General features: G+C 46.7%; 1 protein-coding gene across 6 annotated transcripts in view; it reads right to left on the bottom strand.

Annotated features, from left to right (window-relative positions):
• TTLL7 (tubulin tyrosine ligase like 7) overlaps positions 1–27,431 on the bottom strand; it is a 314,533-nt gene that overhangs the window by 246,507 nt on the left and 40,595 nt on the right. For all 6 annotated transcript variants that reach the window (XM_068239147.1, XM_068239151.1, XM_068239146.1 and 3 more), the window contains exon 2: positions 2,671–2,832. In XM_068239147.1, the coding sequence (XP_068095248.1) occupies positions 2,671–2,695 (25 nt within the window). In that variant the 5' untranslated portion in view covers positions 2,696–2,832. The remainder of the gene's footprint in view (positions 1–2,670; positions 2,833–27,431) is intronic.

The following is a 27,431-nucleotide window of genomic DNA, read 5'->3' as shown; positions in this document are numbered from 1 at the left end:
TGAAACGTTGCATTGTGCGACATTTTGGGCGCATTTGGTGCAACGCTTTAGTCGCACCCGGTGCGACATTTTGAGCGCAGCACTAAACTTTGAGCGAGTTGAATTAGCATGCAAACCTTTGTGCGCCCTAAAGGGCTTTAGGCGTGCTAAGGGGCTTTTAGGCGTGCTAACTAAGGTAGCACCCTTTTGTGAATCAAGCCCTATGTATATCACTGATACACAAGCCATTATAAAATGTATTACCGTATTTGTTATTAAAAATTACTTTGACATTTCATCTCGCAGCCATTTATGGTTTTTAAGACAGATGGTTCGAGATATTTTCGATCTGGGCAAAAAACACACCAAAAGGTAGTACAGGTAATCTAGAACTACAGTATACACACCGTTAGGACCTGACCTAAAATGTACTGACGTGAAACAATCAATCACTTGTGATCACCTGGTCAAAAACCATTGTTATGACCAGTGCGAGCAACCAGTAACAGAGGTTTTGTGCGAGCGTAAAGCACAAGTCCCCAACGCTGAAGTCGTGGAACTCAAGGGTACAGCAACTAGGTGAATATGTTTATTACCAGTATAAAAGTAGAATTGCACAGACACAATAAAAACACCAAAATGGTGGGAGGTCCTGGCTGATCCCCCCCAGGGAAAGGCTGTTGCAATCGTGATAAACCTGTTGTGTAGCTACTCTCACCACTAATGGTGTACAAATGGGATCTGAAAATATCAGCCACAAATAAATAAATGGGAGTATCTGTGGTGTATGGTGTGATTGTGTTGTTTCAATGATGGCGTGGCTATACCACAAAAGACCACTGCTCATATAGGCAACACCAACCACCTACATAGTAGTACAGTATCCAATATTCCCCCCCCCCCCTTCCCCCCGAATAATTGCTGGAGATCAAAAGGATGCTGAAAATGTACTAAGCAGTTTAGACTAGTCTACTGATGGTTTTTAGTCTACTGATGGTTTGGTGTAAATCAGTTGCATCAAGAGGGAATTCACTAATAATTACCGAATGTTTTAGACCCGTTTTTAGACCTGGTCTAAAACATTCAGTAATTAGTTGGGTAAGGTAGGGGAAATGATCAAAAGATGGAATTCACAAACGAATAGCTATGACTGACATCCTTCTCTTCTGACGAGCTCTCCTCTGGAAACAATTAAACTCCTGAATAATTCATTCAAAAGGTTCCATCCTCACATCTAAAATACCTCACAGAAGTACTTTACCGACAGAAATCGGCTAGTCTAAGCTCTGTCAGAAAAAGTGGGCGTGGTTACTCCTTGTTTGCCTTTGTGAATTGCATCTTTTGATAATTTCCCCTGCTTTACTGACCTAATTACTGAATATTTTAGACCAGGTTTAAAAACAGGTCTCAAACATTACACCAAACCATCAGTAGACTAAAAACCATCAGTAGCCTAGTCTAAACTGCTTAGTGAATTATGTACAGTGCTAGTGTCATTCAACTAGCTAGTTTTACTCTATCCAAAGAGCTTCATCAGGAAATTGTATACAATGAACAGAGGCGCCAAAAGTATAAGATTAGATTAAATGAGCTTAAAAACCAACTTAAATGGCAAAATTGAAGGAGGAAGTGGTGGTCTTACCTCCCTCAAGCAGACACGACAACGACTGCGATTCAGACAGTCAAACACATTTATTAGGAACTCCAAAAAGAAATGCAATGCGTTTCACAGGTTCAACCCCGCTTCATCAGGCAATATAGGGAGGAGTATCAAACAATCTGCACAAGGATTCAAATTAAGCGCCTCTGTTCATTGTATACAATTTTGAGTCCACCCTTGGTGGAGGGTTGCTACCCTTTCTTCCTGTCTACAGAGAGCGACTTCTTAATCCTGAGTGGGGTCAGGACAATCTCCCCACCTGCCTTTACAGTGGTTGCCTGCTGGTGACCCTGACTTGTGAGTATCTAGCAATACAAACTTATTGCCACCTTGTCCAGTACGAATTACACTATTGGGGCTCTTGGTGTTCCCTGTTTTCATCAGGAAATTGGAACACAGTGCATGAAAAATAAAAAAACATACATTCCCCCACCATAGAATCCCCCAGCAACAGCATCCCAAGTCAGAGCTCCCTGCTTCACCCTGGCGTCCCTATTTCTTACAAATAGTGGCTGCGAACAAAAAAAAGAACCTCTTTCCTGGAGAATAACAGCATATGAGTGCAGGGAATAGCTAAAAAAAGCCAATAGTACATATATTTTAGCTTTGGGACATTTGAAAGAGTGTGTCATTGAGCAGAGACCATAAAAGGAAGGATGCCTCATTAGGGTTCAGAGGCTTCCCCCTCCTGAGGTAAGTATCCTGGGGGGGGGGGGGGGGAGTTTTTTTTCTTACAGATCCTTTTTAAGGGCAATGTCACATGGGCGAAGACTAAGTTGCTATCCAGTCAGACTAGATTTCAATACAGTTGAATGGAGGTGCCAACAACAGCAACTAGTGACTTCTCACTTGAGGCAGCAACTAGCTGCAGTAACTGGATGCTATGAATATTGACTAGCTGCTAGTAATTAATTTGCCCCAAAATATATTTCAGGAGTAGATACATTATTTTGTATTGCTGCCGCAAATAACCAATATATCAGGAAATGTACAATGGCAATGGAATGAATGCCACAAGACAGATGTCATACCAGACTCGTTAGGCAAGGATGGCATGATGACCGGTGACACGGCAATGCGGGGTCAGTGGCACACAGGGGACATCCGTACCCAGCTCACATGAGTCGCTCGTCATATCATTTCTGGAACATTCCCAACTCAGCTACGACATCAGAAACTGGCTCCGGTGCAACCTAAAGAGAGAGAGAAACAGGTCACGTCAGCAGACCCCAAAGTACAGGTCACTCCAGAAGTCCCCGAACCTTTTCAATTATATTGGGTATTTCATCAACGTGGGTACAGTGACACGGCCACGTCAAGGGGACGTCGCAGGACCCGTCGGGTGGTGAGTACCAGGATTTACACCTCTACAAGAGATCATAGGGCCATATCCAATGACAAAACTCGCCAGCGATAAGCACTGACGGTAAAGAACTCGCTTGGGCGATATTATCACCAAGCGAGTTCTTTACACCCCATCCAGTTACACATTTTTTGCTGCCGGGAAGCGATGCTTCCCCGTCAAACATGAGCCTTAGTTTTTAGCCTTTAAAAAGGAGTACCCCGAAGCTCCCCTTTGGCTGCCACACATTGCCATAACCGAAGGCCCTATAGGTGAGCCATGCAGCCCTGTCAATTTGGTCCAGACAGTGGACCAATGGGGAGCCCTGGTGGGAGCTTCAAAGATGCTTTACCGGGGCTCTGCAAGAATTGCAGCATTGGGATTTGGAACGAGTGTTCAGCGGTGCTAAAAGCTAACTTGACTGGGGTGTCCAGATAAGGGGGGCTTTGGCGATGTGCAGATGGCCTGACGGGGAGCTCTGGGGGTCTCCTTATTAAAGAATCTGCAAGCTACTTATCACCTTGAACATAATATGGCCCATAGTTTTTTAGTGTTCCTCAAAAACTCTAATCCAGCGGGGGCAGTTATTTCCCGCAGGCTCTGACAGTGATTGTAAGTTGTTGCAACCTCCCTTTGTGAGTACAAAACATCTACTGTAAATTGTATTATACCATCTGATATCGAACCATACTGCACCATTGGGCTCCTGGACTCTCTCATGCCTTAGACCCTTGGAAGTTATTAGTAATCACAAAGGCCTCAATTCACTAAGATTATGCTGGAGATAATAAGGCAATAGAGAAAACTTACCTCCACACAGTGAGAGAGTTAACTTATCTCTTCATTCCTTAAGTTACCTCCTCTGTAGTTAATTTACCTCCTCTGTAGTTATTTTCACATGCAGTTAATTAACAGCCTGTTTTTAACTCTGGAGGTATTTTAAGGATTGGAGAGTTAACTTAAAGACAGAAGAGTTAACTTTAGGTTTGCCTGAGGTAAAATGTTTCCTGAATACTACATGCCTTATCACCATGGTAACAACTCTAGAAACGTTATTAAAGACAGGAGATAATCTTAGTGAATTGAGGCCAAAGAGTCACCCCTTGACTACACCTGAAACAAGCATGCAAAAAAGGTGTCAAATTTATAGGGGTAAAAATGAACTGATGAGATAAAAAACTGTATCTATCCCCCATCTCTTAAAATGACTTTTTTTTAGATATCCCAGTTATATTTTATATTCAAATCTACTTTTAACATTTTTAGTGTTTCATTGTCTCTCTGTGATCTATTGACCCTTTTTATCTCTTTCCTGCTCTTAGAAACCATTTTCTGCCAGGAAAGTGTTTTATGGCGGTAATTCCTTACCAATGAGGGTTATGACTTGCATACCTGATGTTTAACTCTTTCAGGCAGAGAAAGGAAAAAAAAGGGAACACAGCCTAGTTTGCGTGCTTGGCACTGTACATACACGTCTTTCTCATCATGTCACATGTCACTTCGGGTATCCATTAGGCTACTTTCCCAACAGGACGTTGCGTTTTAGGGGACGTGATGGTCGCATAACGTGCCCCTAACGCAACGCCTGGTGGTGTTGGATGTGGACGTCAGAATGAGCCACGTTGTGCAGCTCACTCTGGCATCCGTGATGCTGTGATGCGCACTCTTGGTCGCATGCGGCATCACGTGGTCCCGGCAGCCAATCGCCGCACAGAGCGGCCGCTCCAGGAAGTAAACACTGCATACGTCACACCGTGCAGTGAATATTAATTAGCCATGTGCCCGGCCGCTCTCCCCTCCTCCCCAACATGACTGAGCATGTGCAAACAGTCTAACGCGGCTTAGCCGCTTATAAAGTACTGCATGCAGTACGTTCTCTTGAGATGCAGCGTTACACTGTAAGCAACGTGGGCACTGTGAACAGTCCATTGATTTTTCATTACTGTGCGGTGGGAGTGCGTTACAGGCTACTCTAACGTGTGCCTGTAACGTCCCACTGTGAAAGCAGCCTTAAGTCAAATCTCTGATCAGCCTGCTTGTTCAGGGCCTGTGACTAAAAGTATTAGAGTGAGAGGATCAGCAGGACAGCCAGGCACTCTGCATTGCTTAAAAAAATGGCAGCCTCCATATCCCTCTCATTTAATAATAATAATAATAATAATAATCCTAACATTTGTATAGTACTTTTATCCAGTCGGACTCAAATCGATCGAGAGCTGCAGCCACTAAGGACGCACTCAAGAGACCAACCTGCAGTGTTAGGGAGTCTTGCCTAAGGACTCCTAACTAAATAGTTACTGCCGCTAGCCAAGAATCAAACCTTGGTCTCCCATCTCGAAGGTAGAAGAACCCTTAACCAGTACACTATCCAGCCATTGCACTTGAGGTGCGCTTTGCTGAAAGTTACATTTCCATATGAGCTGCTTTGCTCTATGCTGTGTGATGTGCTATGCGGGATACTACACAGTACAGAAGCGCATTGAGGGTAATTATGTATCTACACCTTAATGGTTCTCCATATAAAGAGATGCCGGAAGCATTACACATCCTCTTTCAGCTCTATCTACAAAAATCAATGCTTTAAAGCAACAAAGAAGCCATTTTGATACAAGCAGATATTCCTCCCCGCTGGCCATAAACCTCCTCTCTAATTGACCGGTCGCGGCCATAAATTCAGAGTGGTCACTAGTTCCGTGCTCTCTATCCCATTGGCCGAGGTGGGACTGCAGTGCTGCATAAGCATCAATACAGGAGTAGGTTCTGGTAGACGGGAGCCGGGAGCTGCACCTACACTGGGGAACAAGGCTTATCCAACTCCCCCATACAGGGCAGGTTATGTTATTCATTTACATCAGAGGTGACCACACTTCTTCAGCTTATAACGAAAAAGAATCAAAATGATTGTGGGCAGCATGGTAGGGTAGTGGTTAGCGCTCTTGCCTTGCAATGCTGGGTCCCCGGTTTGAATCCCAGATAGGTCAACATCAGCAAGGCAAGGAGTTTGTATGTTCTCCCCGTGTCTGAGTGGGTTTCCTCCGGGCACTCCGGTTTCCTCCCACATCCCAAAAAGATACAGAGATGTTAGTTGGCTTTCCTCTAAAATTGTCCCTAGCCCAGGCATGGGCAAACTTGGCCCTCCAGCTGTTAAGGAACTACAAATCCCACAATGCATTTGCCTTTATGAGTCATGACTGTGGCTGTAAGACTCCTGCAATGCATTGTGGGACTTGTAGTTCCTCAACAGCTGGAGGGCCAAGTTTGCCCATGCCTGCCCTAGCCTATGATACATAGCTTCTTTGAGGTGCAGGAATTATTCTGTGAAGCGCTGCAGAAAATGTCTGCACTATATAAACATTTAATAATATAATCCCCCCATGCAGGACAGGAGTATTAGGTCTGGGCCTATTGTCAGTGGCACAGCTGCTGGTTAGCATAGATATCATCCCTGATGCAGTCTGACACTCGCTCCCTCCTCACAGGAAACCCCCAGGAAAGCGGTCATGTGACTGGGCTTTGTGATCCCTGCATAAGAAGTCTCTAATTACTGCGATTCCTCACACACAGCACTCCATTGTGCCCACAAGTAGTGATTATTAGCCAGGGACTCTTACGTAGCGCTCATGGCTGCCTGATTTCACGAACAGTCCTGTCACATTGTGTGAGAATCATTCTTCTGGGTACCCAGCGGGAGGACAATGCCGATCTGTGGTGTCAGCATCCTTCCCTGCCGCTGGAGGACAGAGCAGTCGGGACTGACTGAGCCAGGAGAAAGATACGGCTAATCTGGCGCTAACCTGACAACTCACATCACCGGATCCACGCTGCAGCTGCAAGGACACATAGGAAACGAACAGGCTACCCACTATTATTACAGAGCTGTCAGCAATTATGCTTACACCGTCCAACACAGACACCATGCCCCGGGAGGCCGGTTTATAGTTGCTTGTTGTACTTCAAGAGAAACCGTGACCAAGAAATTAACATCAGTAGCTGATACCCCCTTTCCCATGAGAAATGTTCCTTTTCTCAAATGGACCATCAGGGGAGTCTGTATGGCTAATATTGTGGTGAAACCCCTCCCACAGTGTGATGTCAGGACCGTGGTCCTGACAGTTTCCAGTCTGTGAACCTCACTACATTGTGAGAAATAACAACTGTTTTACTGTTTACAGCTGTTTCCAACTGCCCAAAAAGCAAGCAGCATCTCCTTCCACTGACATCATCTGCTAGCAGTAAAAATGTTATCATGTGATAAATGTCAGAATGTAAATCAGGGGTTTAAAAGTTTTTATAATGGGCAAACACTGACTAAATCATTTATACATAATTATTGTAAAAATGAAGCACTTTCTTATTACATTATTTTCACTGGAGTTCCTCTTTAAAGCAAACATGAAGTGAACATAAGCTGATGAGACAAACAATTCTATCTCTAGTCCTAACCCTATGTTACGTCTTCAGACACTGTTGACTCTTGCACCGAAGTAGGAGATGTTGCCCAGTAGTGGAATCTAAGCGCCCACGGGGGTTTACCAACACCCCCCCCCCCCCCCCGAAGGGAATGCTGGACTTAGCTGCCTAGTGTTCACCAGGTCACTACTGGGATAATCTTAGCTGGTGGTCGAGAGGACAGTGACACCTCACAGTGGAGTTCTGGGAAGATTAATCCAGTAAACAATCCGAGTCAGGGCAGGCAGCAAACAATAACAGAGTCCAGTATCCAATCCAAGTCAGGGCAGGCAGCAAACAATAACAGAGTCCAGTATCCAATCCGAGTCAGGGCAGGCAGCAAACAGTAGTAGAGTCCAGTATTCAGGCAAAAGGTCAGCACCGAGGGAAGCAGAACAGGAGTAGTCAGGCAGGCCGGGTCAAGATCAGGAGTACAGGCAAAGAGCAGGGCTGGTCAGCAGACAGATAGTCACCAGGAACCAACACTAGTTGTCAGAATGAACAGCACCTGTTACAGGGAAAGACCGGCCTTTTATACTGTGGACACAGCAGATTGGCGCCAACAAAAGACTCCGCGCATGCGTACTTAAAGCCGCGTTGAGTCACACACACGCGTGCGCATGCCCCCAGCCACAGCCTTCAAACTACAACCAGAGACGCGAGAGAGACAGGAAGGACGCCACTGCCGGGAACTACGAACGTGAGTATGACACCCTAACAGCACTACTGTTCACTGGAATCCTATAGTCTTATTTTGTATTTAAAGGACAACTGAAATGAGATGAATATAGAGGCGGCCATATTTATTTCCTGTTAAACAATACGAGTTGTCTGGCAGCCCTGCTGATCTATTTGGCAGCAGTGGTGTCTGGATAACACCAGAAACAAGCATGCAGCTAATCTTAAGTCACACCTGAGCTTCTGCATGCTTGTTTAGTCCTTGTTCACATTATAAATTTATAGGGCGCTTTTGAAAGAGCTTTCAGAGCGATTTCGGCTTAGAAAAATGCTTCTCTAAGCTCTTTTTCGGAGTGATTGATTTTTCACTTCCTGACGTCAGTCAGCAAGTGAACTCTTTAATCTGGAAATGAATAAATATAATGTATTTATTCATCAAAGCGCTCGCTTTTTCAAGCGTTTCGCGATTTCCCTATACCTGCCATTGAGCCAAAACGCTCAGAAAATGGTACAGGTAGCACGTTTGTGAAAAATCGCAACGCTCAAACGTGGACACTGTCATAGGATCCTCTGCTATCTTCCCTTCCATCCAACACTGCCTTCTAGTGAGTGATAGACAGTACTACACTGCCTACTAAACTGACCACTGCTTACTTTGTTTTAATTGCTACAGTCAGTCTACTACAGTCCTGCCCAAAAGTTTTGAGACTGTCTAAAATATTGGAAATTAGAAAAGTTGGTGCTTAAAGAGAATCTGTATTCACAAAATGATGTAGAAACAAACATCCCTGCCTGTTTGGGGTCATCTCCTAGCCCCCTCTGTATTATTTTTGCTGCTCTCCGCTGCAATAAAGAGGGTAAAAAAACTGTTTTATAAACTGTTTTGTAAACAGAAAAGATGGCCACCAAAACAGGAAGTACATCAGCAGAGCAGTGAACTCAGTTAATACACAGTGAGTACACAGAGAATTCAGTGGGTTACACATTGAATTCAGTCTCCAGAGGTTATGTGCAAGTTTTGAAAGAGCTCTGTGTCAATGAAGCATGACAAGCTGTATCTTTAGAGCCTGTAGTCTCGGGGTCTGCACTCGTGTCAGCCTGACAGGCAGCTTCCTCATCAGCCAGCTATTCTTTGTTCAGTTTATCAGTCTGTGTTTATCAGCCTCACAGATAGCAGACAAGCTGACAGTGAGAGCAGGGACATTGTCTGTGAGGAATAATCACAGGAGCACTGGAGGGGCTTGGAAGGAGTTAACTTGTTCACATTACTGAAGAGTTGGCAGCCTTCCAGACACAGCCGACAAGTCCGACAGGGGCAAGATAAGTTGATTTATTACAAAGACCATGCAAGTAGAAAGTGCTGCAGTAAGCCAGAGCACAATAGAACAGCCTTAGGAACTTGTAGAATATGAGAAATACTGCTAAAATTTTTGTTACGGAGTCTCTTTAAGTTTTTATAATAGCAATTTGAGTATACTCCAGAATGTTATGAAGAGTGTTCAGATAAAATTGCTTAGTCCTTCTTTGCCATGAAAATTAACTGAATCCCCAAAAAGACCTTTCCACTGCATTTCATTGCTGTTAGTTAAGGGCCCTTTTCCACCAGCGCGTTTGCGCTGGCTGAATCGCAAAACCGCAAACCGCTAGCGATTTTACAATCGCTACGGTTTGCTTTTTAACATAGGAATCGCGGTAGGTCATTTCCACTACCGCGATTCGCTTTTGTCGGGAACGCGAACGCGCGGCGGAGCGATAATTGCCGCGATTTTGCTATGCAGTGCATAGCATAGCAAAATCGCGGCCGCAAACGTCGGGGGAATCGCCGGTTTTGCGATTCAGCAATCGCTAGCGTTCAACGTGAACGCTAGCGATTGCAGGTGGAAAAGGGCCCTTAAGGACCTGCTGAGATCATTTCAGTAATCGTCTTGTTAACTCAGGTGAGAATGTTGACGAGCACAAGGCTGGAGATCATTATGTCAGGCTGATTGGGTTAGAATGGCAGACTTGACATGTTAAAAGGAGGGTGATGCTTGAAATCATTGATCTTCCATTGTTAACCATGGTGACCAGCAAATAAATGCATGCAGCCATCATTGCATTGCATAAAAATGGCTTCACATACAAGGATACTGTGGCTACTAGGATTGCACCTAAATCAACAATTTATAGGATCATCAAGAACTTCAAGGAAAGAGGTTAAATTCTTGTTAAGAAGGCTTCAGGGCGTCCAAGAAAGTCCAGCAAGTGCCAGGATCGTCTCCTGAAGAGTATTCAGCTGTGGGATCGGAGTGCAACCAGTGCAGAGGTTGCTCAGGAATGGCAGCAGGCAGGTGTGAGCGCATCTGCACGCACAGTGAGGCGAAGACTTTTGGAAGAGGGCCTGGTGTCAAGAAGGGCAGCAAAGAAGCCACTTCTCTCCCAAAAAACCATCAGGAACAGATTGATCTTCTGCAGAAAGTATGGTGAATGGACTGCTGGGGCAAAGTCATATTCTCCGAAGAAGCCCCTTTCTGATTGTTTGGGGCATCTGGAAAAAGGCTTTTCAGGAGAAGAAAAGGTGAGCGCTACCATCAGTCCTGTGTCATGCCAACCGTAAAGCATCCTGAGACCATCCATGTGTGGGGTTGCTTCTCATCCAAGGGAGTGGGCTCACTCACAATTTTACCAAAAAACACAGCCATGAATAAAGAATGGTACCAAAACACCCTCCAACAGCAACTTCTTCCAACAATCCAACAACAGTGGTGAAGAACAATGCATTATCTCATCATGTCACGTGTCACCTCAGTTGTCCTTTAATGAGGAAGAAGCGTCCCTTGCAGGAGAGGAAGGCCCCATCCCCGTCTATCAGAGCCTTCTCACTGGTTCTCCACTGTGTGCTCCCTGCATCCCCGCTGCCCCCTCCATGCCAATCAGCGCTCTCCTCCACACGGAGCTGCTTCTGCAGCATCATGACCCCAGACGTCACAGAAGTGTTTGGTTGATATTGTGGTGAAACCCCTCCCACGGTGTGATGTCATGACCATGGTCCTGACAGTTTGCTGTCTTTGAACCTTGTTGCATTGTGGGACATAATGGCTTTTTTCCAACTGCCAAGCAAGCAGCATCTCCCTCTGTGCATAGAACCAGGGCTGTGAAGTAGGTTTCATAAACTGAGGAGTCAGTGGGATGATTTTTGTACCAACTCCGACTCCGGTACCCAAAATGGCTCCGGTTCCCACTTCTCGACTCCGACTCCTTAGTCTAATGGGCTGTGGAGTCATGTGACTCCTCAGTTTATGAAACCACTGACAAAATTGCTCTGACTCCCCGACTCCACAGCCCTGCATAAAAAACTCTCAGTAAAAACAACATTCCGTACAGATCATCTTTCAGAACTAAAGATGTCACCATGTAATACATTTCAGAATGTAAATGAAGGAGAGGAAAGATTTTACAATGGCCAAGCACTGACTAAATCATTTATACATAATTATTGGGAAAATGAAGCATTTTTGTATTACATTATTTTCACTGGAGTTCCTCTTTAAGTCAGACAGGCTTAAACAGTCTTTGTGGCCAAACACAGTTTTCCCTGATCAGGATGCTACATGTCAGCTTCTATGAAGAAGGAAAATGGGGGGGGGGGGGGGGGAGGGGGCAGTAAGCTTACTGGTTCAGGTAAAATCGGACAGAAAAAAATGAGCCAGATTTATTGCCACTTCATGTGAAGAGGACAGGAGATGCCTATACAGGCATATAGAAGTGTCACTCGAAATGATGACGAATGATCATTTTGTGCAAAGAAAATGTATTATCTGTACAGACCTAGAGCTCTGAATAATTGCTTACTTTAGACACAGCAGCAGACAGCGGAACCAATCATCAGTCAGATCTCAGAGGTACAGAGAGTAGAGGGGGAGGTCAGAGGGTGTATTTATGACCTGACGGAAGGCCAACACTGTACAAGCTGCCCTGCACTGCGGCATACAACACTGGAGAGCAACATCAACTTTATCCCGCTCAGAAAAGAAAACAGAAGGCTCAGATGTGCAGAGGTGATCACTGCGAATCTGCTTATTGGATGATTTGTCACGTGATGTTTAAAATAATTGGCTGATTTGTTGTAAACATCATGTGACCTGTGAGACCAAGGAGATCATGTAAGAATGGTGCGAGCTATAACATGAATTAAAGGTGGCTGTACACAAATTGATTTTTTTTGATAGGTTCTGTCACGGACGGTTGCGGGGCCGCAGACGCGTCCTGGAACCGCCCATGAAGAAAAAGCGATCGCACTCGATTCCCTGCATCGATTGCGCTTCAAATCGATACAATCTGGGTTGAGTGTGTAGGGACAGCTGAAGTCCTTTTCTTAGCAGAGAGAGCACCATCCTAAAGGCTGGATGGCTCTTTTGATATGCTAATGAGCCTGAGCCTAATCTGCCCCGGAGAGTCCCTGGCTTCAAGCTGTGCTGATGGCCCATCCATCAGGTATAAGGTGACAAGCACCATGGCAGAAGCAATCTAGTTGGGGGGAAGCCAGACCCACTGGCTCCCTCCCAGCAGGGGAGGTGACACCTAGCTGGCTGCTCCAAACTTCAAAGAGCCTTTGCCTGGGAATAACCTGAGTCTCATAGCATATCCATAACTTCCCAGATCTGTCATATTTCTGGGGTTCCTGAGATGGCAGCTTCGCCAAACGTGGGGGAAGTGTAGCATGAGCCCCGGTGCTGGTTCTGAGGAAGTTTCAGAACATTCTGAGGTAAGGACTGCCAGTTAGGCAGTTTGAAAATGCCCTGATGATACCACAGGGGTCCCACCCCTCATGTCTGGTATCAGGGCGCTGGGTAAATAGAGACAGACCTGAAAATGTTAATAAATCCGCCCTGACCTGTACGGTTCTGTGAGATAGAGCCCATATATGGGTAGATATGATTTCTAGCCCCCAGGACAAGGGGAGGGCTCATCTCATCTTCTAAGGGGGTGTATGGCTCCCCGCCCTCACTCCCTCCTACTGAAGCAGGGGCATAAGAATGGCAGAGGACCCAAACTCAGGGTCCTCCACACTGAAACATCTTGAACTCATCAGGTGCCAGCTTGAGGATATGCTGGCATCCACCTGGTCTGAACTCTGAACTCTGATTGAAACCCAGAACTCTGATTTTTCCCACAAAAAGGACATCTTTCCAGAAACTAAGTATTTTTCTCCATTCTTTTATTTTTATACTGGCTATTACCGTCTTAATAATTGTGATTTTAATAATTGTCTGTATATATTAATTATTTATATTGCGTGAATAAACGACTTTCTCCAAGTCATTCACTGTCCGCTACCCTGCTTATCAGCACACACAGAACTGATCCCGGGTCTCTGAAGATACGCTACTGTTTGTTTGTTGTTGGCTAGACAGAATACCGTGTGTTTAACCGTTTTATTCGCAGGACTAGTCAGTCAGTTAGTGGGCTCCACGGTCCCATGGTAACCGCGGTGGTGGCAGTTTACTCTGAACCAGTGGGTGAAGTTGTAATCACCCGTGTCTCACAGGCTCCCTTCCGAGTTGTCTGCGGCTAATTCTTAACGGTTCCTGCGCATTGACTGCGACCAGAGTTCGCACGATCTGTGCGCTGGCACCGTTTAGAAGGCTAAGTGCGGTCAGCCACTAGGGCTCCTGTGACAGGTTCAATCTCTGTTCTCTCTTTTGATGTCTGTCTTCTGCCTGACACTAGGGCCTCATTCACATCAGGGACTTTTCTGTGCCCTGTGCGTTCTGCAAGGTATCGATTTTGCCATGTACTGTATATTCTGGCGTAGAAGATTACTTTTTAACCCTTGAAAATCATCTGAAAAGTCAGGGGTCTTCTTATACGCCGGGTGATACGCCCTATCCTGGTACCGCCTCTCAGATCTCACTGCTGAGGACTGTAGTGAAGCGGCGCAGGCACACATGTGCGAGATCTGAGAGGCAGAGAAGGAGGTAAATAGGATACAAGGGTGGGCCAGACGGGTGAAAGAGGCGTGTTTTATGGGCACAGCACAATCTGTTATTCCATACCGCTCTGATAAACAGGTAGACAAGGAGAGCTGACCAAACTTAGGGAGAGGGAGAGTTGACCAATCCAACCAGTCAATCGCCTATATACTGTTATATACTGGGTACCACATACAGTACAGCACCAGTATCTGTTCATTCAAAGCACCAGTATATGAGTTTTTTTTTTATTTTTATTTGGTGTGCGTTGGAAGAGGGATAGTCTTATACAGCGAGTACATCTCAAACTTTATATTTTAGCTGGAAAATTTGGGGGTCGTCTTATACGCCCAGTCGCCTTATACGCCGGAATATACTGTAATTAAATGTAGCTGGTTCACATCTATGCACTGCGCATGCGTGTTGCATGCATTTCTGTGCGTTGGGCTGTAAAGCGCAATTCAATGCAAGTGAATGGGTGCGCTTCTTTAGCGCATAGAAGTGTGTACAGTGCATAGAAGCGCATGCGTTTTTTACCCCTAAATGGAAAAAAAATATATTAACATATAAAAACAAAACTTTATTCACAACTGCTACTGCTACAATAAGCAAAATGTGCGTTAAAGAAGCGCAACGCACAGAAAGCGCACACAAGTGTTTTTTACCACGCGCTTTCACACGTTGCGCAGCAGATGTGAACGAGGCCTTATACTGTGGAGGTTGTGCCATATGAATTGCATAGCTCCCAACTGTCCCTCTTTTGGAGGGACAGTCCTTCTTTGGGAGTCGTGTCCCTCTGTCCCTCTTTCTTCCTCATTTGTCCCTCTTTCTATGTAAATATATACAGTATATTTATCTACTAAAAAATGTGTATGATTGACTCTAAACTTTATTCCCATCCTTTAAATTGATATATTACTAATCTTAAAATGTTAATATGAAGGGAAATGAACCAGGATAAAAAGGACCAGTGTGGTTTGAATTATAAAACAAGATTTTTCTTATGAAGTCTTTATGGTATGCGTAACTAGGGGTGTGGCGAGGGGCGTGATCAGGGGTGTGGCAGAGGCGTGGCTTAAAGAGACACTGAAGCGAAAAATAAATTATGATATTATGATTTGTATGTGTAGTACAGCTAAGAAATAAAACATTGAGATCAGATACATCAGTGTAATTGTTTCCAGTACAGGAAGAGTTAAGAAACTCCAGTTGTTATCTCTATGCAAAAAAGCCATTAATCTCTACGACTTTCAAAGTCGTGGAGAGGGCTGTCTTCTGACTTTTATTATCTCAACTGTAAGTGAACAGTTTTCTTTTTCTCTGCCAGAGGAGAGGTCATTAGTTCACAGACTGCTCTGAAAGACTCATTTTGAATGCAGAGTGTTGTGTAATCTGCACATATTATAGAATGATGCAATGTTAGAAAAAACACTATATATCTGAAAATAAAAATATGAGAATATTATCTTTGCTGCTAATCTTCTAGTAATTATTCATAGAACACAACCAATTCATTATATCATTTTTTTTTTCACTTCAGTGCCTCTTTAAGTTTCCCTCTTTCTCATCTCAAAAGGTTGGAAGATATGAAATGGTTATGTATAGAATGCTCGGGGGGAGGGGGGGCAATGTAAAACTTGCACTGGGGCTCAAAACTCCTTAGCTACATCACTGTCCAACAGTGTCTCTCTGTACCCTCGAGGCAACTTAGTTTGCCTATGCCTAAAATGGCCCTGTGAGAAGAGACGAAACTAACAAAAGCATCATCACGTGTAGGCTATTTATGCATGTAGTAGAAATCGCACTTATCCAGCCCATCGGCACTGTTCTCCCTGTTCAGCAGGGGAGATAGAGATGAAGATGCAGGTGTGTTCTACACACAGTTATTACAACTCTCAATATTCCCACCGGAACGTCACCCAGTCTGTTCACTATCATTACACATGCCTGATTTCAGCTACATTTAAAGCAGACCTGAACACCAAACCTCTTCTCTGCTCTCAAAGATAAGCAACAGCATAATAACCTTTAAAGAAAAACATTTCTTTGTTACCGCTGATACAAATCCTGCAATAAATCTGCTGTGTGTCTACTTCCTGCTTTCATGGAAGCAGACATAGGGTGAAAAACCTGTGTTTACAAATTAGCTTCTCTGCAAGGGCAGTCAGCTGACACAGCTGAGATATAAAATGACAATTTGTGCTTAGTTACAGAAGAGGGGGGAATTAGACAGGCTAAACTCTCTAAATACATGCAGGGTGCAGTGTCCTGTGCAAGAGTTCAGGTCCACTTTAAAGAACAGAAAAATGACATTAACAACAAAGGGTTACCTTATACCAGGGCTGTGGAGTCGGTCCAAAAATACACCGACTCCGACTCCTCAGTTTAGGATTCCACCGACTCCTCGACTCCGACTCCTCTAATTTGCATATTACAATTTTGTTGATTAACCGTATGTAACATGAAATTCGTCTCTTAACTGCCAACGCTTAGGAAAGACAACTGGAGTGAGAAGGATATGGATAATGCCATATTTATTCCCTTTAGACTAAAACTAGTCCTTGGTAAGAGTACTTGTAAAAGGTACAGACCGGAACAAAGAACATCTATCAGGCCCTAGGCAATGTAAGTGTGGGTACATGTAAGAATGATGTGCAGGTACTCTGCAGGGGAATGAGGAGATTCTTCCTCTATTACACATTCTTCATGCACAATCTGAACAAGGTTTATGAGTGATAGACAACACCTCTGTGTTCAATGTGCACAACATTCTCAGTGGATTCCCTGCAGCTCTGTGGGGAGTGCATATGTAGAGTATAGTACTACTGTGTACCAAAGTAAACCTGAGACAGATGAAATTAAAGTTTTATACATACCTGGGGCTTCTTCCAGCCGCCTTCAGGCAAATCAGTCCCTCGCTGTCCTCCTCCACCACCTGGATCTTCTGCTATGAGTCCAGGTACTTGAGCCAGTCTAGCGTAGTGCACATGCACACACTCCGCCGCCGGGAGCGTACTACACCTGCGCAGCACTATTGCGCAGGTGCAGAATGCTCCTGGCTGTGGAAGCGGCACGTAGCCAGACTGCTCTGACTCGCTGAATTACCTGGACTCATAGCAGAAGATCCAGGTGGTGGAGGTGGACAGCGAGGGACTGATTAGCCTGAAGGGGGCCGGAGGAAGCCCCAGGTATGTATAACACTCTTCTTTTCATCTGTCTCAGGTACCCTTTAGTTTGTAGTCACCAAACCAAATTTTAACAACATATTAAATTATTTGATTTCATGAGCAAAGGGAGTGCATACATTTGCATAAATCAGCATCAATGCAGAATTATTTCCATCTCATTGACCATCTCTATTAGTGACACAGCTACACATCAGGCTTTATACTTACAGCATAGATGTTATTTAGTATATATAAGAGATTCCTGTGTACACATCATATATACAGTCACAATCAGATATGTATATCTGACTTTAAAAATACGGGGACTGCTTTATTGAAGCAGCACAAGTAACTAATTTTGATTGGTTTATTTCATTTTTGTGGACTGAGCACAGCTATTACTGTATATATACATTATTTTTAATGACTATTATCTGAGAAATAGAACATTTTATCAAATTTTCTATTATAATTACAGTTACAAATTCATTAGGAGTCGGAGTCTGAGGCCCCATACACACATCAGACCATAGTCTTTTGAAAATGAAAGATCACAGACCAATCTTACTACCCTTCATGTAGTATGAGAGCCATATTCTACACAGTCTTTTCTATGGAGCTGAACTCCACATCAGAAAACAATCTTTGCAAGATGCTGCACACACAGATGCTGTACAGACACAAAAGATCAGTATCTGCAAAAGATCTGTTCCTGCCAAAAATCCATTCCTGCAAATTGCAATGATAGTCTATGAGATCTGCAGATCATCATACACACATGATTTAACTGACACTCATCTGCAGATCAGATCCACCAGGATGGATTTTCAGATCTGCAGATGATTGTTTGATCTGCAGATGAATGTCAGTTAAATCGTGTGTATGATGATCTGCAGATCTCATAGACTATCATTGCAATTTGCAGAAATGGTTTTTTGGCAGGAACAGATCTTTTGCAGATACTGATCTTTTGTGTCTGTACAGCATCTGTGTGTGCAGCATCTTGCAAAGATTTTTTTCTGATGTGGAGTTCAGCTCCATAGAAAAGACTGTGTAGAGTATGGCTCTCATACTACATGAAGGGTGGTAAGATTGGTCTGTGATCTTTCATTTTCCAAAGACTATAGTCTGATGTGTGTATGAGCCTTGAGTCGGTGCATTTTTTCCCGACTCCAGGCACCCAAAATTGCTCCGACTCCACGACTCTGACTCCACAGCCCTGCCTTATACAAACTACTATCTGTGAAGGATCAGCTTAGACCTATAAGCATGCTGTCGGCTGAGTCACCTGATGATCTTCCAGAGTCAACCTGTTGTGAAATCCTGTGGTGTTTATTTCCTTTTAGCAAACCCGTACCTCCCAACATTTTGGGATTAAAAAAGATGGACCCCCCCAACATGCCCCTAGGCACGCATACCATTAAAAATTCAGAAGCTGAAGATGTGATTTTAGAATTCTACATATTAAGATTTGAAAAGAAGAAATAATAAAATGTACACATCACTACCCCCCACACTAGTGCTCTATAAATTAGACGTTTCCGTCAGTCAGCCGCATGTTTGTAGTGAAGCCATTATTCGGAAGCGCGACTCGGAATACTCGTAAAAAGCTCGGGCGTGTAATTGCTCTCAGCGTTAATCAATAATGCATTTCTGTGTCTGTCTAAATGGAGGCACGGCAGACAGAACGCGGGAGGATGATTGCGCGATTTGTACATCTAAACATAGCTGGATTCCTTCAGAGGCTGAACATGACACATGAAAGCGCCAAGCCAACACGCGAGTGTGAAGGGCGCAAAACAAGCGAGAAAAACAGCTTCCTGTGAACGTCAGAGCCGATGAAATCATCCCATGATCAGATAGAGAGAATGCAGGTACCCAGTATGACTCCGGAGTCAGTCCAGACCAGATCTCTGCATAGGCCACATAGGCAGGCCCCGAGCATCTGAGCATCGGCAAGCCAACACGCGAGTGTGAAGGGCGCAAAACAAGCGAGAGAAACAGCTTCCTGTGAACGTCAGAGCCGATGAAACCATCCCATGATCAGAGAGAGAATGCAGTTACCCAGTATGACTCCGGAGTCAGTCCAGACCAGATCTCTGCATAGGCCACATAGGCAGGCCCCGAGCATCTGAGCATCGGCAAGCCAACACGCGAGTGTGAAGGGCGCAAAACAAGCGAGAGAAACAGCTTCCTGCGAATGTCAGAGCCGATGAAATCATCCCATGATCAGAGGAAGAGAATACAGGTGCCCAGTATGACTCAGGAGTCAGTCCAGACCAGATCTCTGCATAGGCCACATAGGCAGGCCACGAGCATCGCCAAGCCAACATATGAATGTCAGAGCCGATGAAATCATCCCATGATCAGATAGAGAGAGAGAATGCAGATACCCAGTATGACTCAGGAGTCAGTCCAGACCAGATCTCTGCATAGGCCACATAGGCAGGCCCCGAGCATCTGAGCATCGCCAAGCCAACACGCGAGTGTGAAGGGTGCTAAACAAGCGAGAGAAACAGCTTCCTGTGAACGTCAGAGCCAATGAAATCATCCCATGATCAAAAAGAGAGAGAATGCAGCAGATACCCAATATGACTCAGGAGTCAGTCCAGCCCAGATCTCTGCATAGGCCACATAGGCAGGCCACGAGCATCTGAGCATCGCCAAGCCAACACATGAACGTCAGAGCCGATGAAATCCTCCCATCAAAAGGTTCAGATCAGAGAGAAAGAGATTGCAGATACCCAATATGACCCAGGAATCAGTCCAGCCTAGATCTCTGCATAGGCCACATAGGCGGGCCACGAGCAACGCCCTCTACACATACTAGTCATTATTATCAATCTGTGACTGAGGAGTGATACTGCATTTTTAGTAAAAAAAAAAAAAAAAAACAACAACAAACTGCAGCCCCTCAATTGAAAGCTAATTGTTAGCTTTGATTGAGGGGCTGCAGTTATTTACTGATAATTAGAACTTGATCATCTTGGGCTGGGCCAGGCTGCGCACACGCGTGTAAGCCGCGCTGTGTTGCTACTTGGGGGACAACGAGCAGCACATGCGTGACGTCATGCGGAGGGTGGGAAGGGCTGTGTGAACAATGGGATCGGTGGGGGGATCCGTGTAACTGAGGTTGAGCAGATTCGCTCAGCAAATCGATCATGGTTAGGGAGGTACCGGCTGCCGTAAACACGCCTGTCGGCTGAGGGGGACGTTATTGGTTGCCGCAGCTGACTAAAGCGTGTGTACGAAGCTTTACAGATCCCTCAACTACAGATTTTCAAGAGACAGACCCCTCAGTGACAGATTTCTCAGACACAGACTCCTCAGTGACAGATTTTCCAGACACAGACCCCTCAGTGACAGATTTCTCAGACACAGACTCCTCAGTGACAGATTTCCCAGACACAGACCCCTCAGTGACAGATTTCTCAGACACAGACCCCTCAGTGACAGATTTCCCAGAGATAGTCCCCTCAGTGACAGATTTCCCAGACACAGACCCCTCAGTGACAGATTTCCCAGAGATAGTCCCCTCAGTGACAGATTTCCCAGACACAGACCCCTCAGTGACATATTTCCCTGACACAGACCCCTCAGTGACAGATTTCCAAGAGATAGTCCCCTCAGTGACAGATTTCCCAGACACAGACCCCTCAGTGACAGATTTCCCTGACACAGACCCCTCAGTGACAGATTTCCCTGACACAGACCCCTCAGTGACAGATTTCCCTGACACAGACCCCTCAGTGACAGATTTCCCAGAGATAGTCCCCTCAGTGACAGATTTCCCACAGACAGACCCCTCAGTGACAGATTTCCCAGAGACAGACCCCTCAGTGACAGATTTCCCAGACACAGACCCCTCAGTGACAGATTTCCCAGACACAGACCCCTCAGTGACAGATTTCCCAGAGATAGTCCCCTCGTTGACAGATTTCCCAGACACAGACCCCTCAGTGACAGATTTACCAGAGATAGTCCCCTCAGTGACAGATTTCCCAGACACAGACCCCTCAGTGACAGATGTCCCTGACACAGACCCCTCAGTGACAGATTTCCCTGACACAGACCCCTCAGTGACAGATTTCCCTGACACAGACCCCTCAGTGACAGATTTCCCTGACACAGACCCCTCAGTGACAGATTTCCCAGAGATAGTCCCCTCAGTGACAGATTTCCCACAGACAGACCCCTCAGTGACAGATTTCCCAGAGACAGACCCCTCAGTGACAGATTTCCCAGAGATAGTCCCCTCAGTGACAGATTTCCCAGACACAGACCCCTCAGTGACAGATTTCCCAGAGATAGTCCCCTCAGTGACAGATTTCCCAGACACAGACCCCTCAGTGACAGATTTCCCAGAGATAGTCCCCTCAGTGACAGATTTCCCAGACACAGACCCCTCAGTGACAGATTTCCCAGAGATAGTCCCCTCAGTGACAGATTTCCCTGACACAGACCCCTCAGTGACAGATTTCCCTGACACAGACCCCTCAGTGACAGATTTCCCTGACACAGACCCCTCAGTGACAGATTTCCCTGACACAGACCCCTCAGTGACAGATTTCCCAGAGATAGTGCCCTCAGTGACATATTTCCCACAGACAGACCCCTCAGTGACAGATTTCCCAGAGACAGACCCCTCAGTGACAGATTTCCCAGACACAGACCCCTCAGTGACAGATTTCCCAGACACAGACCCCTCAGTGACAGATTTCCCAGACACAGACCCCTCAGTGACAGATTTCCCAGAGATAGTCCCTTCGGTGACAGATTTCCCAGACACAGACCCCTCAGTGACAGATTTACCAGATATAGTCCCCTCAGTGACAGATTTCCCAGACACAGACCCCTCAGTGACAGATTTCCCTGACACAGACCCCTCAGTGACAGATTTCCCTGACACAGACCCCTCAGTGACAGATTTCCCTGACACAGACCCCTCAGTGACAGATTTCCCAGAGATAGTCCCCTCAGTGACAGATTTCCCACAGACAGACCCCTCAGTGACAGATTTCCCAGAGACAGACCCCTCAGTGACAGATTTCCCAGAGATAGTCCCCTCAGTGACAGATTTCCCAGACACAGACCCCTCAGTGACAGATTTCCCAGAGATAGTCCCCTCAGTGACAGATTTCCCAGACACAGACCCCTCAGTGACAGATTTCCCAGAGATAGTCCCCTCAGTGACAGATTTCCCAGACACAGACCCCTCAGTGACAGATTTCCAAGAGATAGTCCCCTCAGTGACAGATTTCCCTGACACAGACCCCTCAGTGACAGATTTCCCGGACACAGACCCCTCAGTGACAGATTTCCCTGACACAGACCCCTCAGTGACAGATTTCCCAGAGATAGTGCCCTCAGTGACATATTTCCCACAGACAGACCCCTCAGTGACAGATTTCCCAGAGACAGACCCCTCAGTGACAGATTTCCCATAGACAGACCCCTCAGTGACAGATTTCCCATAGACAGATCCCTCAGTGACAGATTTCCCAGACACAGACTCCTCAGTGACAGATTTCCCAGACACAGACCCCTCAGTGACAGATTTCCCAGACACAGACCCCTCAGTGACAGATTTCCCAGACACAGACCCCTCAGTGACAGATTTCCCAGACACAGACCCCTCAGTGACAGATTTCCCAGACACAGACCCCTCAGTGACAGATTTCCCAGACACAGACCCCTCAGTGACAGATTTCCCAGACACAGACCCCTCAGTGACAGATTTCCCAGACACAGACCCCTCAGTGACAGATTTCCCAGACACAGACCCATCAGTGACAGATTTCCCAGACACAGACCCCTCAGTGACAGATTTCCCAGACACAGACCCCTCAGTGACAGATTTCCCAGACACAGACCCCTCAGTGACAGATTTCCCTGACACAGACCCCTTAGTGACAGATTTCCCTGACACAGACCCCTCAGTGACAGATTTCCCAGACCCCTCAGTGACAGATTTCCCAGACACAGACCCCTCAGTGACAGATTTCCCAGAGACAGACCCCTCAGTGACAGATTTCCCAGAGACAGACCCCTCAGTGACAGATTTCCCATAGACAGATCCCTCAGTGACAGATTTCCCAGACACAGACTCCTCAGTGACAGATTTCCCAGACACAGACCCCTCAGTGACAGATTTCCCAGACACAGACCCCTCAGTGACAGATTTCCCAGACACAGACCCCTCAGTGACAGATTTCCCTGACACAGACCCCTCAGTGACAGATTTCCCAGACACAGACCCCTCAGTGACAGATTTCCCAGACACAGACCCCTCAGTGACAGATTTCCCAGACACAGACCCCTCAGTGACAGATTTCCCAGACACAGACCCCTCAGTGACAGATTTCCCAGACACAGACCCCTCAGTGACAGATTTCCCAGACACAGACCCCTCAGTGACAGATTTCCCAGACACAGACCCCTCAGTGACAGATTTCCCTGACACAGACCCCTTAGTGACAGATTTCCCTGACACAGACCCCTCAGTGACAGATTTCCCAGACCCCTCAGTGACAGATTTCCCAGACACAGACCCCTCAGTGACAGATTTCCCAGAGACAGACCCCTCAGTGACAGATTTCCCAGACACAGACCCCTCAGTGACAGATTTCCCAGACACAGACCCCTCAGTGACAGATTTCCCAGACACAGACCCCTCAGTGACAGATTTCCCAGAGATAGTCCCCTCAGTGACAGATTTCCCAGAGACAGACCCCTCAGTGACAGATTTCCCACAGACAGACCCCTCAGTGACAGATTTCCCAGAGACAGACCCCTCAGTGACAGATTTCCCAGAGACAGACCCCTCAGTGACAGATTTCCCAGACACAGACTCCTCAGTGACAGATTTACCAGACACAGACCCCTCAGTGACAGATTTCCCAGACACAGACCCCTCAGTGACAGATTTCCCAGACACAGACCCCTCAGTGACAGATTTCCCAGACACAGACCCCTCAGTGACAGATTTCCCTGACACAGACCCCTCAGTGACAGATTTCCCAGACACAGACCCCTCAGTGACAGATTTCCCAGACACAGACCCCTCAGTGACAGATTTCCCAGACACAGACCCCTCAGTGACAGATTTCCCAGACACAGACCCCTCAGTGACAGATTTCCCTGACACAGACCCCTCAGTGACAGATTTCCCTGACACAGACCCCTCAGTGACAGATTTCCCTGACACAGACCCCTCAGTGACAGATTTCCCAGAGATAGTCCCCTCAGTGACAGATTTCCCACAGACAGACCCCTCAGTGACAGATTTCCCACAGACAGACCCCTCAGTGACAGATTTCCCAGACACAGACCCCTCAGTGACAGATTTCCCAGACACAGACCCCTCAGTGACAGATTTCCCAGAGATAGTCCCCTCGGTGACAGATTTCCCAGACACAGACCCCTCAGTGACAGATTTACCAGAGATAGTCCCCTCAGTGACAGATTTCCCAGACACAGACCCCTCAGTGACAGATTTCCCTGACACAGACCCCTCAGTGACAGATTTCCCTGACACAGACCCCTCAGTGACAGATTTCCCTGACACAGACCCCTCAGTGACAGATTTCCCAGAGATAGTCCCCTCAGTGACAGATTTCCCACAGACAGACCCCTCAGTGACAGATTTCCCAGAGACAGACCCCTCAGTGACAGATTTCCCAGAGATAGTCCCCTCAGTGACAGATTTCCCAGACACAGACCCCTCAGTGACAGATTTCCCAGAGATAGTCCCCTCAGTGACAGATTTTCCAGACACAGACCCCTCAGTGACAGATTTCCCAGAGATAGTCCCCTCAGTGACAGATTTCCCAGACACAGACCCCTCAGTGACAGATTTCCCAGAGATAGTCCCCTCAGTGACAGATTTCCCTGACACAGACCCCTCAGTGACAGATTTCCCTGACACAGACCCCTCAGTGACAGATTTCCCAGACACAGACCCCTCAGTGACAGATTTCCCAGACACAGACCCCTCAGTGACAGATTTCCCAGAGATAGTCCCCTCAGTGACAGATTTCCCAGAGACAGACCCCTCAGTGACAGATTTCCCACAGACAGACCCCTCAGTGACAGATTTCCCAGAGACAGACCCCTCAGTGACAGATTTCCCAGAGACAGACCCCTCAGTGACAGATTTCCCAGACACAGACTCCTCAGTGACAGATTTACCAGACACAGACCCCTCAGTGACAGATTTCCCAGACACAGACCCCTCAGTGACAGATTTCCCAGACACAGACCCCTCAGTGACAGATTTCCCAGACACAGACCCCTCAGTGACAGATTTCCCTGACACAGACCCCTCAGTGACAGATTTCCCAGACACAGACCCCTCAGTGACAGATTTCCCAGACACAGACCCCTCAGTGACAGATTTCCCAGACACAGACCCCTCAGTGACAGATTTCCCAGACACAGACCCCTCAGTGACAGATTTCCCAGACACAGACCCATCAGTGACAGATTTCCCAGACACAGACCCCTCAGTGACAGATTTCCCAGACACAGACCCCTCAGTGACAGATTTCCCAGACACAGACCCCTCAGTGACAGATTTCCCTGACACAGACCCCTTAGTGACAGATTTCCCTGACACAGACCCCTCAGTGACAGATTTCCCAGACCCCTCAGTGACAGATTTCCCAGACACAGACCCCTCAGTGACAGATTTCCCAGAGACAGACCCCTCAGTGACAGATTTCCCAGAGACAGACCCCTCAGTGACAGATTTCCCAGAGACAGATCCTTCAGTGACAGATTTCCCAGACACAGACTCCTCAGTGACAGATTTCCCAGACACAGACCCCTCAGTGACAGATTTCCCAGACACAGACCCCTCAGTGACAGATTTCCCAGACACAGACCCCTCAGTGACAGATTTCCCTGACACAGACCCCTCAGTGACAGATTTCCCAGACACAGACCCCTCAGTGACAGATTTCCCAGACACAGACCCCTCAGTGACAGATTTCCCAGACACAGACCCCTCAGTGACAGATTTCCCAGACACAGACCCCTCAGTGACAGATTTCCCAGACACAGACCCCTCAGTGACAGATTTCCCAGACACAGACCCCTCAGTGACAGATTTCCCAGACACAGACCCCTCAGTGACAGATTTCCCTGACACAGACCCCTTAGTGACAGATTTCCCTGACACAGACCCCTCAGTGACAGATTTCCCAGACCCCTCAGTGACAGATTTCCCAGACACAGACCCCTCAGTGACAGATTTCCCAGAGACAGACCCCTCAGTGACAGATTTCCCAGACACAGACCCCTCAGTGACAGATTTCCCAGACACAGACCCCTCAGTGACAGATTTCCCAGACACAGACCCCTCAGTGACAGATTTCCCAGAGATAGTCCCCTCAGTGACAGATTTCCCAGAGACAGACCCCTCAGTGACAGATTTCCCACAGACAGACCCCTCAGTGACAGATTTCCCAGAGACAGACCCCTCAGTGACAGATTTCCCAGAGACAGACCCCTCAGTGACAGATTTCCCAGACACAGACTCCTCAGTGACAGATTTACCAGACACAGACCCCTCAGTGACAGATTTCCCAGACACAGACCCCTCAGTGACAGATTTCCCAGACACAGACCCCTCAGTGACAGATTTCCCTGACACAGACCCCTCAGTGACAGATTTCCCAGACACAGACCCCTCAGTGACAGATTTCCCAGACACAGACCCCTCAGTGACAGATTTCCCAGACACAGACCCCTCAGTGACAGATTTCCCAGACACAGACCCCTCAGTGACAGATTTCCCAGACACAGACCCCTCAGTGACAGATTTCCCTGACACAGACCCCTCAGTGACAGATTTCCCTGACACAGACCCCTCAGTGACAGATTTCCCAGAGATAGTCCCCTCAGTGACAGATTTCCCACAGACAGACCCCTCAGTGACAGATTTCCCACAGACAGACCCCTCAGTGACAGATTTCCCAGACACAGACCCCTCAGTGACAGATTTCCCAGACACAGACCCCTCAGTGACAGATTTCCCAGAGATAGTCCCCTCGGTGACAGATTTCCCAGACACAGACCCCTCAGTGACAGATTTACCAGAGATAGTCCCCTCAGTGACAGATTTCCCAGACACAGACCCCTCAGTGACAGATTTCCCTGACACAGACCCCTCAGTGACAGATTTCCCTGACACAGACCCCTCA

Source organism: Hyperolius riggenbachi, chromosome 6 (genome assembly GCF_040937935.1).
Source record: "Hyperolius riggenbachi isolate aHypRig1 chromosome 6, aHypRig1.pri, whole genome shotgun sequence".
Taxonomy (NCBI): Eukaryota; Metazoa; Chordata; class Amphibia; order Anura; family Hyperoliidae; genus Hyperolius; species Hyperolius riggenbachi.
Note: the sequence above shows the minus strand (reverse complement) of the source record. Positions and strands in the feature narration are given on the sequence as shown.